Source organism: Aulonocara stuartgranti (genome assembly GCF_965226115.1).
Source record: "Aulonocara stuartgranti genome assembly, chromosome: 16".
Taxonomy (NCBI): Eukaryota; Metazoa; Chordata; class Actinopteri; order Cichliformes; family Cichlidae; genus Aulonocara; species Aulonocara stuartgranti.
Genome location: NC_138952.1, coordinates 20,134,327 through 20,149,873, shown reverse-complemented (window position 1 = coordinate 20,149,873; position 15,547 = coordinate 20,134,327). Strand labels below are relative to the sequence as shown.

General features: G+C 42.7%; 1 protein-coding gene across 1 annotated transcript in view; it reads left to right on the top strand.

Moving 5' to 3' along the window:
• The first annotated feature begins 2,943 nt into the window (after positions 1–2,943).
• Positions 2,944–15,547, top strand: part of nalf1b (NALCN channel auxiliary factor 1b) — a 113,627-nt gene continuing 101,023 nt past the window's right edge. The window contains exon 1 of the mRNA XM_082509478.1: positions 2,944–5,254. Within this exon, the coding sequence (XP_082365604.1) occupies positions 4,547–5,254 (708 nt within the window). The 5' untranslated portion in view covers positions 2,944–4,546. The remainder of the gene's footprint in view (positions 5,255–15,547) is intronic.

Sequence of the window (15,547 nt, the reverse complement as noted above, 5' to 3'; positions counted from 1 at the left end):
AAAGGAAAAGGGACATGCATCTAAAAGCCCACAATAAACAGCAGACAAAGAATACGAAGAGATACAATGAGTGTAGGTTAAGATGTTCATTTCAGTGCTGATATAGTTCACAGAATGTCTGAATGCTCTTAATTTGACAACATTTGGCAAACGGCCACATGTACAGTTATCTGATGTAAGCAGCAGTGAACTTCAGGGCGCACACAAAAAAAGGCAATTACTACACAGACTTCTCGTTAAACGCAGGTTTTTAAAGAACCATCACTCTCAGCATCAGTTATAAAGAGCATCAGTTTAATCTCCTTGTATGACTCATGAATACAATATAGGATGTGATTACTTTTTTTGTAGTCGAAATCAAAATAGCTGAAAAAGAATCAAAGACACGAGTGAAAGGCACTGAACGCTCCGCTTGGGTGGTTTCGATTTGTTTATTAAACGGTTTTAAATAGACATTTATAAATAGATTTTGTTCAGCTTTGTCTGCACGATGATGCCTTTGACAAACCAGACAAGGCAGTACGAATAGATATAAAAGGACTTTTTGATATTGAATGACTTATTGCTTATTGACTACTTTTGATGCCCTAGAAACTTTAATGTAAAAATGGGTAAGGCCCTAAGCTGTGCAAATTACCTTTGATGTAACAAGAGCAGCATCATTATAAGGTGACAGTGCAGTCAATTTTACACATGTATATAGGCTACAGTTGTTTCTCAGAAAACATACACACACACTAACACACACATCCCCCAGCTTGAATAGTGGATGAGTCATGTCTGCCAGCCCTTACTGTTACTGTGATGGCTCCAGATTTAAGGGCCAGCAATCTGCATTCATTTCACAGACTCTCTCCTTTTCTCTCTCTCTTTCCCCTCTGTCTCTGTTTCTATACTCTGTCTCACTCATGCCCTGGCACTATTTCTGTCTCCTTCACACACACACATAAACACACAGGTAGAAAAACACTGGGAGTGGGAAGTAGCTGTCACCTCTCTGCTGTGCCAAACACACACGCCCCATATGTTGTTGATCAGTCTTGTCTTAGGACCTGACATATTCATGGAAATGCTATATACAGTTTATATACTTAGTACTGTGCAAATCTCATCTCTTTATTTTTCCCTCCAAGGAGCCAGACTTTGTTGTTATTTAAAAACAAAAGGTGTCATAAGCAGTAGTTCTCCAGGCATCTTTCCCACTCATTTTCACTCCTTGTACCCTATTTTCAAATGATTTTTTTTTCTTTCGTTAAGCCTCTTAACACTGACCTATGAATCACTCCAGCATAAAAAGGCACCTAACCAGTGTTGTGTCTAAACATAACAGGCAACTTAGCAAAGAAACAAATTTAAATGCTATCTTTAGCCACTTTTTTGCCTGTCGGCTATTGCAAAAACACAACAGTTGCTCCCATTTCCTTCACTGAATCTACAATCTGCAAAGAAAACATGGTGTGACAGGCATGAAATACTATTTTTGCATCAACAAGGTGATTCCCAAAGAGCTACTAGAAAAAACTTGGCATATCTCAGCACACTCTGCAGTGTGTTATTAAAGAATATGAGGACACTAAACAAGTGGAGGACAGTGAGAAAGTCCTTAAATGTCCTTATGAAACAGGGAAAAAGATGCGACACAGGACCTGAGAGAAGCATCTGACCCTTCAGTTGATCCATCTACAGTTCACTGAAGCCTCATCAGAAATGGTTGCAATGAAAGGGTGGCTGTCAAAAAACAACTTTCAAGGATATACATAGGTGGTCAAAAGAAAGTTACAGTGAGTGTCTACAGTAAAATATGGTGATAGCTCTGCCATGTTTGGCATTGTATTTTAATCACTGGTGTTGATGATCTTGTCATAAATTATGTTGTTATGAATGCAGAAAAGTACAATCACAATTTGATCCATCTGGAAAGCATCTGATTGGCAACAGCTCCCCCACCCCCGGAGCCTGGACATTAACATTATTTAGGCAGTGTGGGATAATCTTGACAGAGAACTGAACAAAAGGCAGCCAACATCCAAAGTAGAGCTTTGAATGTCCTTCAAGACGCCTGGAGAACTATTCCTGATGACTACTTAAAGAGATTTCAAGAAAACTTGTCTAACAGTGCTCAGGCTGTGTTGAAGAATGAAGGTGGTCATCAAAAATGGTGACTGTCAAGCTCATTGGAATTGTGCAAACTCTTCTTTTTGGCTTATATACTGAATTTCCATGTATGTTTGCACATTTCAGTAAATCACTACTCTTGCTTCCCATGTTCATTACAAAATAGAAAGAAACAAGGGGCCACTCAAGACTTTTGCACAGTACTATGGTACTATACACTGTACACAGAGAGACACAGTACACAGTTAGGGTCAAAGACAGAGCATAAAATTATGCAAGGGTAGAGACAATCCCAGCCAAATTAGGACATCTATCCCCCACAATGAACATCACAGGCCCATGCAGTAATACGTGAGTGCAGTGAGTGATGAACGGGCTTTCAATTAACTATGATACAACAGATGTTTGGCAAATCACTATGTGTGGTTTAAATTTCTAGCTAATGAGTCAACTCTGGGCCCTGAAAATTGAACTTTAGCTGGCATTACATCTTAATGTGACTCACACAAACAGGGGTTCAGAAACATAAAGCAAATTGAAACTCAGTGTGTGACATTTTGGTAATAAATCAAATAACTGTGTTACTGACAACATGACAGAAGCAGCTTTTACTACTGCCTTGATCCTCGTGGGGTTGTTGAACAAAAGCACCTTGTCAGATACAGTTTTATTATGTGATAAGTTCAGGTGATTTTTTTAGAAGCTTAAACCACCACACACATACACACACAGAGGAATAATCACATCTTTTCATTGTGTTGGTAGCAGTTTTAATGAGCCTATTTAATGGTACAGAGAGGACAGTGGAGAGCTGTCTGTGAGGCTGAATTAAGGTTGCTGGAAGTTTTCCAACAATAAGGAAAATTGTGATTTAATTCCCAGAATTATTTCACATTTTCTTTTCATATTTTCTGGCAAAGGGAGGCTCGCTGCACTAAAACTAATTGGACTGAAAGAACTTTCTCCCCTTCAACAACAAATTGTACAATAAGCTGCCTCCCGCCTGGCCTCCGAGCACAAATTAATCAGGTAATCATATCTTGTCTTCTTCACTATATGTAGCCCATTAACATTTAGCAACACTCTTTTCTCTCTGGTAGCACTCCAAGCCATACACGCTGACAATGATTAGTAGCTTTAAGGATGAGGATAAATACTGTAATTTACTTTCCGCGCCCTTAAGAGCAACTACCATCTATTTCTCCATCCCTCTCGCTTTTCTTGTCTGTCACACACGCAGGGCCATTGCATATAAAGCTGCACTGCAAGCCATGTGCTTGTTGGAAACCCACCGGTCAAACACAACGCAGGACGGGACCCGATAGAAGGGAACAAACAGTATTGTAAATCCTGCAAGCACAGACCTGCTGCTTGTTCAGCTGCTTTCTACCTCAGCGAGTCAAGCATGACTAATTTTCTGAAATCTGCTCAAAGCTTTTCTTTACTTTGACACTTTTTATTTTCAGCTTGTGGTTCGGCTTACAGCACAACTTACCTGGCCTGTGAAACGGACGGGATAAATGAATCTTAATGATTATATGCAAACAGTGAACGCGACCGCTTAAATGAATGCTTCTCAATGTGAAAGAAACGCGTCTATCCTGCACCAAAAGAAAGATGTCGCCACGACTCTTTGTTTTTGCTCCCCGCCGGGACAATATTTGGCGACTGTTACTCACGAAGACCTGAACAGATAGCCAAAACAACACCAACTACCCTTCTGTGCCTGTGGTCTCTTCCTCACCCTCCGCGCGCTTGGGTGTGTGCGTGTGAGCGCGCGAGCGAGCGTATGTGGTGTGCATATAGGTAATAAGCTGCTCCGCCACTGCGCAACGATGGAGCTATCGCAACGATGGAGATGACGCAAACAGACCCAGCTCTCCGAAAAAGTGTTTCAAGACGAACATGGCGGCAACTTAACCGCGGTCCAAGATGACAATGGCCAACAGGAGAAAGGATTCTAGGTTTTTCGCCCAGGTACGGGACAGAGAAACTAGCCTGCCTGCATCAAACGGGCTCGTTGCTCTCCTTTAAGTGAATCTGCAAAGCGAACGGCGGCAGACGCGCAGCATCAGCACCGAGAGGCTCGCAACAGCTGGTCTCCCTGCACCCCCGCCGAAAGAACAACCCCGGGGAGAGACGGTAGGGAGAGGAGGGCATGCGGTCAAAGAGGACGCCGTTTCCCCCCGGAGAGCCATGGAGAACCGGGATGCGGCAGCGCGAGGCTTAATCTGTGCGGGCTCGCTAATTGGATCGGAATAGCTCCGAGTGCTGCGGGCGCGATAGTGGAGCGCCCTGGACCGGCGGAGGCACGGCACCCCACCGATATACAGAGGAGAACCAACCGGAGTCCATCCCCCAACAAGTCAATGAGTATTGTGGCAGAGCAGCCCCCGCGGTGGAGTCGGCCAGGGCAGCACTTTCCTAAAATATGACCAGGGGTGCTTGGATGCGTCGGCAGCATGACGAAGGCTTAAAATACTGGTTTGCACCCCGAGAGAACGAGAAGCCATTTACCGAGTCGGAGAGGGCCCAGAGATGGCGACTGTCGCTGGCCTCTCTGCTCTTCATCACCGTCCTCCTCTCTGATCACTTGTGGTTCTGTGCCGAGGCAAAACTGACGCGAACCCGAGACAAGCGGTCGGGCGACATGGGCGAGTACCCAAACTACCGACACCACATCCAAACATCACCTGACCCCCAGCGTCTCGCCAGAGAGCAAGATGTTATTTTTCTAGGGAATTCTACCAAACCTCTGTGGCGAATGGACACCTGTCACCCCGACAGCCTGTCCAAAGACTGCTTTACTTTCACGGACGCGGAGACCGTGTGCCGGGGCCTCTCTGGTAGAGGGGAAAACGGGACACAGTTGGCGTACGTGAATCTGAGCGATTTGTACCTTTCTTTTTGTAATTCCTACTCACTTTTGGATTTGTTTTACGGGTTTACGAGTCTGTACGATATGAACTGCACCCTGGATATGGCCACTGGGGTGGATGTGCTGGGATGCCGTGAGTGTGTCCAGGCTTATCAGCGTCTTGACCAGGAGGCGGAGGACAGATACCACGAGTTTGAACTGCTGGTTCAGAAATACGAGACAGATGCATACTCGGTTAGGACGTGCATGGAGGAGTGCAAGGTAGGACTGACGAGGCCCGGCTATGTCACACACACACACACACACACACACACACACACACACACACACACACACACACACACACGCACACACACACACACACACACACACACACACAGTGAATTTAAGGGGGTGGGTTCACAGTAGTCATGGCAACCGTTGAGCATATCTGTCAGTATATTGGTATTTATTTTTCAGAGGTCATATTACCGTTAGGTTACGTGTCTCCACAGCATCTCTTGGCCTGTCAGCTGTTCATCATGAAACAGCATTGGGGGGGGACTAGAGCACAGCTCCACAGACACTGCTGCAGTCAATCATTCTCCATCAATCCTCCTAGTTTCTCCTTCTCTACCACTCCTGCCCTGTTAAAGGCTTCCTAAGGCTGGGGCAGTGACGATTTGACATTTGGACAAAGGTTCACACTTGTAACACAGCTCTGTGAATAGAAGGGAGGGCCTCTGAGTGGTGCTCGTTTCAATATTGTTAATAGCACTCCAGTGATTTCTGTACCTAATCCAGGCTTTGCATTGTCCCCAGTTTACTTGTTGTCCCAATATGTGCAGCCCCAGAGCACGTATCTCAGGCGTTTGACTTGCATCCGGGTTGTGCAAGTAAACAGCAGAGTATATCGAGGTCTGTATAATCGTCTGCACACACAGACACTTTGCCTTGTGTTAGCTTTGGTATCCAAGGCAGCCGTGTTGAACAATGAAAAACGAGCTGAGGACACATCGGTTAAATTACACTTCAACCTGTTTCATTTGTTGTGCACTGGACTGTTGCAGAGGATTGTCTCTGCATCAGCTGTGCATGAGGCTGTGTTCACTGTCCATGGTGCTGAAACAAAACAAAGGCCTTTCACAGGATGTATCCATTTTCTTCAGCGATTGTATTTATTTTGACTATGTAGTTAGCTGTAATGTCACATAGACCATTGCCAAACTAATTTCTTGGACTCTTGGGATAGGATATATCCAGTCTCTGTCAAGTCAATCCAAAACTGAACACCTTCATGTTCGGCTAACACCCCTGAGAAATATTAATTATTTACTGTTGGGTCTTTCATGAGCTGGATTGAGAACCAGCAGTGTTGAAAGTATAGAATATGGTAAATGACACTGAAGATGTGAGAGGAAGGCTTGACAAGGACAGAAGGGATTTATGATGTTAGCCTTGCTTGTACTGTATCTGGTAGAGGGTACAGTGCATGCACCATTAGCCTACAGGCACTGTATTTGTAGCTTGTTTCTGTGTGTATTTCTGTGTGTGTTTCATGAAGCACAGTCTGAGCAATTTTCTCATGCTGAACACTGAAGTTTTGAAAAATTGTAACAGCAGTCATCGTCAAATGTGTCTAATGCCAGGCAGGCTGCACAATCACTACAACAGAACTATAACAAAGGTGGGGAAATTAACCTTGAAAAGCAGGAAATCTTGCATTCAAACTGCTGTCACAATTCTTCTGCAACCCAAGCTCATTTGTGCAAGATGGATGTTGTACGAGGGCAGATGGCCAGAATGCTGGCTGTGCTTATAATCCATGCGTGTAAACAGGAATAGTTAGTGGAACTATACCAGTGATAAACCACCACAATAAAATCGTACTCTGTAGTATGTAAATAGCATATTGTGAGTAATGTTTGTCAAAGAGTGTGTGGATGCATAGGTACAGTATGTACAGTAAGTGCATGATACTATGTACTTGCTCTGATATCTTCAAGCTTCTTCCTTATTATGTCATCTAATCAGGAGTGTGCCTTTGCACTCCTACTCTTTGCTAATGTAATAAGACTCAGGCAGGGCTACAGCAGCCTTTTAGCCCCTTTATCCCAATTTGAATTGCTAATCTGCTTCAGTGACCTTTGTGAAAGCACAGTACCCCGGGCCTGCATCACAAGCTACAGTTCCTTGAAGAATCACTCTGCTGGACAATAAAAAGACTTTAGGCAGCTTGAAACAATAATTATTACTATTCATACTTATCTGTCTTATTTCTGTCTACCCAGGTCTCCCAATCCTGCAAAGACTTAACACTTAGTGAATTGACATTTTAACACAAAGTGTTTGTAAGTGCTTGATGTGTGCGTTGTCAGTGCTGTGCAAGTTAAGTAGATGAAAGAATGGCAATATCATAGAATCAGTGATGTAAGGTTGAAAGGTAAATTTGCAGGAGGTAACAGAAAGATAACTGGCTTGAAGATGGAGAAATATCATAACTGGAACAATATCAATATACATATACGTTCATAACTAGCCGGCTAATCATGAGCAAACTTAACAGTGGCCTGTCATCAATTTAGCTGCAGTACGTACTAGGGGTGCAACGATACACAAAATTCACGGTTCGGTTCGGTTCGATACTTTGGTGTCACGGTTCGATATTTTTTCGATACAAAAAAAATGTTCATGCCTTTTTAGTTTGTCATTTATTAAAATTATAAATATATATTTTAACTCAAAAGTACAGTTTTTAAATTTAACCCTAACCCTTGTGCGTGTTTTTTATTTTGACAGCGAATGCGCACCTGCGGACCACTTACAGTATGTGCAGCCCTGGTTATTTAGCTCGTCATATTGCAGCCACAGAAATTCTTTTGTCCATGAAACCATAAAGCTGCACTTTCTTTTTGCCTTATAGTCTGATTTGTCATAACTTCTCCGTTTTGTGGTAAGCTTTTCTTTGGCTGTCACTTCTTCACCCTGACCTGTCTTATTTGGCTCAGCAGAACTAAAATATATATCCTGCTGCTTTTACACACGCACTCACATAAGCTCAGCGATTCTCTGCGCGATCAACCTCTCACATGTTTAAGCTGCGGGAGATTTCACTTGTCATGTTTGCATAGTAAGCTAACGATTAATAAGACGATGTCAGAGGAATTGGTGCACAAATTATCATCACTCACAGATCAGTGCTGTCGCTCTCTATACACCGTTCGCACGATTGCAAAGTGAAAGCAAAAAAACAAGCGCAAAAAAACAAGCGCAAATTCAAACGCGATTTCAATATGTCACATATTGACAGCGGCTCACCGATGCCAATGACATAATTACCCAGCTACATTTCTGAAAGAATGCAAAAGCATTGACATATATTTTTCCTTCCTACAATAGCCCGACTGAAAAAATCGCTAGCCCCAGGACGTCGGGCTAGCGATATTGCAATCCCTGTATCTGATTGAGGAATCACTCATCTTTGGAAAAGAGAGTTTATTACAGAGAAATGGCTCTTTCCAAAATAAAAGCTATACTATCCGCTTCTTCTGGGCTATATTCTCAGCAGCATAAGGAGAATCACGTGCTAACAGCTGTCTAAATGACTCGGCTAAAGTTGTTGTTTTTGTCTTTGCACTAGGATGATGTCGGCGTAAATGTGCAGTCATATTCGTTGTGTTCCCACTAGTGCTTTCAGGTTAATCTCATTGAAATGACCTTAATGCCACAACACGGCAAATCTCCGTTAACGAGCTACCGCCGATCGCCCCGTGCATGGGGCTAGACGGCCAACACGTTAACGAGCTAACTGCGCTAACACACTAGTTCCCACCCATGTAATTGAGCATTGCATGGCACATCCAACATACTGTTTTACTTTAGTCCATGACTCGCTTACCTTCAGGGTCATACGTCACATGAAAACCAAAATAATTCCAAACGCCAGATCTGAATGAGGGTGGGGGAGGTCCATGTTGCAAGGAGAGCTTAACTTCTGTCTTGCTAGCTTGCCCTGCGCTCTTCCTTCTGACTATGCTGTCTGTGTTGAGCGCTCAGTGGATCTGCGCTCGACAGTGCAGCCTAGGCGGAGTAGTCGACCGCAGATTCACTGAGCGCTCAACACAGACAGCATCGTCAGAAGGAAAGTTGATAAAATAAATTACAAATGTTGTATTGTTCGATACATATGCGTACCGAACCGAAAGCACTGTATCGAACGGTTCAATATCGATACGAATATCGTTGCACCCCTAGTACGTACATGTGTAGCAACAGAAAAAAACATGTATTATATTTCACAAGGTCAACATTAGAGTATAACTCAACTTTACATGGTGAAGCTAAGAGAGATATTTGCAAAAGAATTTAGAGGTATTTGTGTTAGTTTAGTATCTGTGAGTCAGAACAGACTGGTGCATGGTCAGTCCTCCAGTGTCAGTGCTAAAAATAAAAAAGAATACAGAGGCAAAAAGTATTTTTCATGTGCTGACATTTAGAAATGCCCCTCTTATTGATCTAAGTTATAAATATCTTCTATTAAAAAGACAAGGTTGGTAATACTTTGTCTGGTAAATCTTATAAATACTCATTAGTGCAACAATTGTGTATTTGCCAATTAAAGAGCCAATATTTATTAACATTTGTTTTAAAAATTAAAACCTTCTTTATGTAACATGTTGTTTAAAAACGACCTTTTTAAAAGGAAAAAATGGCCCTGGCGATATTAATAGATAGCAGATTGGCATTACAATGTCAGTATGAGATGTTGTCTTTGACTAAGGTAACACTCAGAGTCTGCGTCGTGAACGTCTCTATAAAACCCAACTAATTTGCTAAATTAGCAGCCCCAGGTGAAAGTCATCATTATCCTGCTTTAATGTTATTTAAACCTGAGCGACGTCTGAGGCTGCTTTTTTCTCCCAAATCTGACGACATGTGACTGTAGCACAGATATAAACAATAAAATAGATGATGGCTGAATCCTCATCAGCAGCTACGGTGGATATATTATGTTCCAACTTTGACAAGTAATTTCTGAGGATTATATGTCAGTCTTAGAAAGTGCTATACTTTTCTTTTCTTTTCTTTTCTTTTCTTTTCTTTTCTTTTCAAATACTCAAACTGAAGTGAAAGACTGGCAACATGAAATGAAACGTATCAAAGCAGAAAAATGATAGTTAGCTCCATTATTGTTTGGACAAAGACATCATTTTTTTGTAGTTTACTTGTAGTTTTGTACACCACCACATTTGATTTGAAATAAAACAGTCAATATGTGATTGAATGCGGACTTTCAGCTTTAATTCAAGGGGCTTTCGCTGTAAATGGTTTAAGAATTACAGAAATTTGTATAACTAGTTCCCCAATTTTGTGTGCTCAAAAGTAATTGGATAATTAACTGATAAGCAGTTTCACGGTGAGTTGAGGCAACCTTTTCCCTTGCTATTTTATGACTGAAGTCGATTTTGTATTTTAAATCTTTTCACTATAACTTTAAATATGAGACCCAAAGAGGTGTCAGTAGAACTGAAGAGGGCCATCATTAGGAATGGCCAAATTGATTAAAGTGCATGATGACAGAAATTTTTTAATGGTTAAAAAAACAGAAAAAAACAGCTTCACATCTATTCAAGTGAAGAAGATTCTCAAGGGGGAAGACATATCATCAAGAGACAATCAATCAAAGGATGTCTTCATGGATGGAGAGTCTACAACAAAATGCAAACCACTGGTTACACTTTACACTTTTTTTTTTTTGCTTGTCCCATTTGGTTCTTTTGCCATCAGAATTGTTGTCTAAAGGCGAAGAAAGATGCCCAACGGATTTACTTTACCAAATGGACCATCCCAGCCTTGCTGTATTGGTCTATTTGATTCACCTTTCCTTTTATTGTTTATTTTATTTTCATTTGCTGAACACGGGACAGACTTGACTGGGGAAAAGAAAAGGGAGAAAGAAAGAGGGAAAGAAAAAGAGCGGGGAAGAGGAACAGTGATAAAGGGCAAAAACCAAAAACCAACAAAACAAACAGACAAAAAGTACATATATCAATCACCTGGATCATCTGTTGAGAAAGAAAAAAGAGAAAACAAGCAACGAAAAAGAGAGCAATATAATAAACAACATCATCGTGATGATCTATGTGAATATAACAGTAAATACTAAATATTAAACATTATTGTGCAGCACGTAAGATCGACAGCGCACAGTGTGCTTTGAGGTAGCAGCCAAAAAGGGTGTAGTTTGTGTGTGTCAGCACCCGTGTGTACACCTGTGAGCGCGCTTGTATTTAAAATGTTCCTTCATGTAATGATCTGCTAGAGGGTGTGGGGAGCTACAGCCCCGTCCTCCAGGGCATGACGCAGGTATGGAGGAGATCAAGACTCCAGACATCCAGAGGCCCCAAGAGCAAAGGAGACCAAGGAAGACCAACAGAGGGGCAGCCGCGCCACTATCCCGGAAAGAGCTGAGGATAGCCCCAGATGAGGTGGCGGTCAGCAGCCGCGGAGCAGAAGCCAGGGGGGTTGCAGTGACGTGCCCGTGAGCTTTGCTGGCAGCCAGCTGTGCCAGAGTGACCGAGCCCCAGGCCGAGAGGCCGGGGGCACCCTACCCCCGAAGGAGCCAGAGCGAGCCCCAGGCTCCAGGCCCCAACAAGCAGCCACCAGGAGTGAGCCGGTGGGTACCTGGACGCCCATCCCCGGACTCAAAGAACCACCAACGCCCCGATGTCTAAGGGCGTCTGCCACTGGCAGGGGGAGTGGTGGGGGGAGATAGGCCTCCATACCATGAAGGGCCTGAGATGTCCCCAGAGAGGTGGCGTCTGATACCCAACCTGACATATGGACACAAACAAACAGGCACACACAGATACAAACATCCATTCCCACCCTCATGCTCTCATATGCAATTACTCAGCACTCACCCAACGTGGAGACAAACATAACTAGACACTGTACACACAATCACACTCCCCAAGCGTACTCTAAGCCCCGGGTCTAGGTACCCTTGCTCCTGGAGGGAGAAACTGCACCCAGACCCAGATTGTGTTACCCTTTTCCCTGGGGTGGAGAGAAGCAGACCGCCCCGACTCCGCAGCAGCAGGGAGGCCCCACACTCCACTGGTTACACTTGAGAGCAGGAGTGGCAAATTAGATTTTCACAGAAAACAAAAAAGTGGCTGCAAAGGTCTGAAGAAAATTCTTTGGATAGATGAAACCGAGGCGAACTTTCACCAGAAGGATGGGAAAATAAGATTATGGAGAAGGCGAGAAATGAGCCGAATCATTCCACATCATCTGTCAAACATGGTGGAGGCAATGTTATGGCATGGACATTTACAGTATGGCTAGGGCACTAGAGTTTATTGATGAGAGAAGTAGCAGGATGAATTCATGAAGTGTACAGGGCTATCCTCTCTGCTCAGGTTCCACAAAAAGCTTCTTTTATGGGCTCAAAATGTGGTCATAAATATTTTGTACTTGTAAATCAGGATTTGTATGTGTAAAAAAGATTTGTGCGTGAGTAAAAAAGATTTGTGTGTGGACTTAGCCAAAAAAAACCCTGCAAGTTACAAGTACGAATTTTGACCCTATTTTTCTTCCTTTCATCTGATTGGTCAATGTCATGTCAATCACAAATGTAACAATCCAATCAGAGAACAGATGGGTTTGGCTGTCGGAGGTGCGTTTTTTTGAACTGCAGGTCTTTGAAGGGAATAAATGCCTTTTTACATGCCAACCCAGCGTTTTCCTTCATCACCACGAAGGAAAACAGTCTGTGGTCGTCCGAGTTTGGTGATTTTTGTGTCACAGCTCTACGTGTTTAATACAGGGACTTCCACAGCCTTTTCAACAGTGCTGTGGACCGTGTGTGGGGGCGGGCAGAGTTTTGGAAATGACAGTCTTCATTACAAAGCTTTCTTCGTTATGAATTAGCATAGATGTTTTTATTGAACATTTGAAGAACTAGCAAAAAAAGCAGAAACTCTTGTAGAGGACATAAAGTCAGAGATAGAAAAGACAAGGAGCAGGTGCATCTAGTACAGGTAGAGCTGCTGCAAAAACCCACAGAGCCCAGCAGCCAGCGCAACAAATTCTGGATCCTTTGCTTTTAGTTAGCAGTTGCTGTGACTCACAGCAATGGTCCCGGGTCAGCCCTGACTTTGTGTTAAACTAATCCTAAAGTAATAATGGTATTTCTAACCACTGATATACCACAACTTTACCCTTTCAACAGCTACTGAAAGTTAGGGGACCTAGCTGCTACCCTTCAAGGACCTGCAGTTCAAAAAAACGCACCTCCGACAGCCAAACCCATCTGTTCTCTGATTGGATTGTTACATTTGTGATTGACATGACATTGACCAATCAGATGAAAGGAAGAAAAATAGGGTCAAAATTCGTACTTGTAACTTGCAGGGTTTTTTTTTTGGCTAAGTCCACACACAAATCTTTTTTACTCACGCACAAATTTTTTTTACACATACAAATCCTGATTTACAAGTACAAAATATTTATGACCACATTTTGAGCCCATATTCTTTCTGCTTCTTCAGAAAGCTGAACTTACTTATGAATATGCGCGAAAAAAAACCCCAATGACACCACAACACAAGAAAGCTGTTTAAGGCACTTACAATGGAAAAAAATCAAGCACTGCAATAAATTCACTCAAAAATTCAATACTTGTGTGTGGGCTGTCTATGTATGATCTTCATCGGAGCATGTAGCATGAAATTATTATTATTTTTTTGCTACAGTATCTGTCTGCACAGACAAAAATGAGCATAACCTGCATTTAAAGTGACGAATCGGGATTTCATGTATGACATACAACATAATTGAGGAGGCAGCACAGCTATTTCACTGTGTACATAAATGTTTAATGTATATTTGTGTATGTGTTGTGTGTGTGTCCTTTGCCCACCCGCTGCCTATTCTTGTGTTGCTTTTATTCCTTAACCCATTTATGTTTTTCAAACCTTTTAATGTTGAATGTATCTGGTTACTTAACAACCGTACATGTGCACATGCGCACGTACATAAGCTTTAATCAGGTTGTGTCACTGAGACGTTGAGAATAAGATTTGTTTTTCTAGAGAGACAAAAGAACATGAAACATTCATAAACAGCCAAACTCTATTTGTTTACATAAACATCGGTGCGTGTGCGCGCGCACACACACACACACACACACACACACACACACACACACACACACACACACACACACACACACACACAGAAAGAGCCCCATGAGCAGTGTTTCCTGCAGGTCCAGACCTGACTGTCCCTTCCGGTGTAATTTAATTTGCACTCCCATAATTCTCTGCTTCTCTGGTGGCTGTGTCTCCAGGGCTCTGTCTCAACATGTTGATCTCCTTTCTCCCTATATCTGTCACTGTCTCTGTCTTACTTTCACATCCTCTCTCTCTTTGTCTTCCTCCCACCTGTGTCAGAGCTCTGAGGAACCAACATCACACATATATGTCCAGCATCTGTCTCTACGTTACCTCCACCCCTCTCTCTCTCATCCTCGTAGACTTTTGTCGTCCATCTAGGGGCCTTGTTCTCGCTTCCCCTCTGCCTTTCTGGAAACGTGGGTGTTGAGCTGCTCGAGTGGTAGATACTCATCTAGGCTAAGGTCCTTTCCTCCCTTCAATTACAGGCCTGTCCACATAGATCACTGTGTATGCTCCTCCTCCATGCCTGTCTGGTCCTTTGCTTACTCAATCACCTTTTCTAATCTATTGCTTTCTGTTTCAACAAGACTCTTCAGCTGAGCCCTCATTTCATTTAGTTGTTTAGGTTTATGTGCTTCCACAGAGGCACTAAACACACAAAACAGCCACGGCTTGTGGAAACCGGTGTTGTTAGTTTATCAAGCATGTGGTCATAATGTCTTAGGTAAACTGAAGTAATGAGACAATAAAACTGTATCTGCGAAGTCAGAGAATCACCATCAGCACGAATACAGTTTTTTTTCTGAAGGAAGCATTAATGTTTTTACCAGTTTTCTTGTTAAGACATCCAATATTTGAGTTTTAAAGTTTATTTCTCTCCTTAGGGAGGCAATAACACAACAAATTCCATTAAAAACTGGAATTTCTGCATAGTTTGAGCTTACTTATGGGTGGGAATTGCCCATTTGTGATAGAACTGTGGATATGGGATATTTTTCAGAGAACATCAGACTTTCCCATATTTTGGTTAGTAGTGTCATCTAAACAAAAGCTGCAATAACAGGTATTAATAATGGTTTGAGATTTTATTTGGTATATCCAATAGAGATGGACCAATCCGATATTACGTATCGGTATCAACCTAAATTACTGGATCGGATATCGGAGAGAAATAAAAAATGAAATCGATCCATTAAATATCACGAAAGCGCCTCACAAAACTTGCGACATGGCGTAACTCAGCTCATAACCTTAGCACGTCGGAGCAGTATGCGTCACGTGATAGAGCGGCTGTGGCATGCGAGACCTGTCGGCGGTCTGGTTGAACATTTGGAGCCTCGCTACGTGCTGCCAAATCGGCATTTCATCTCCGAGAAAATTATCCCAGAGAGAA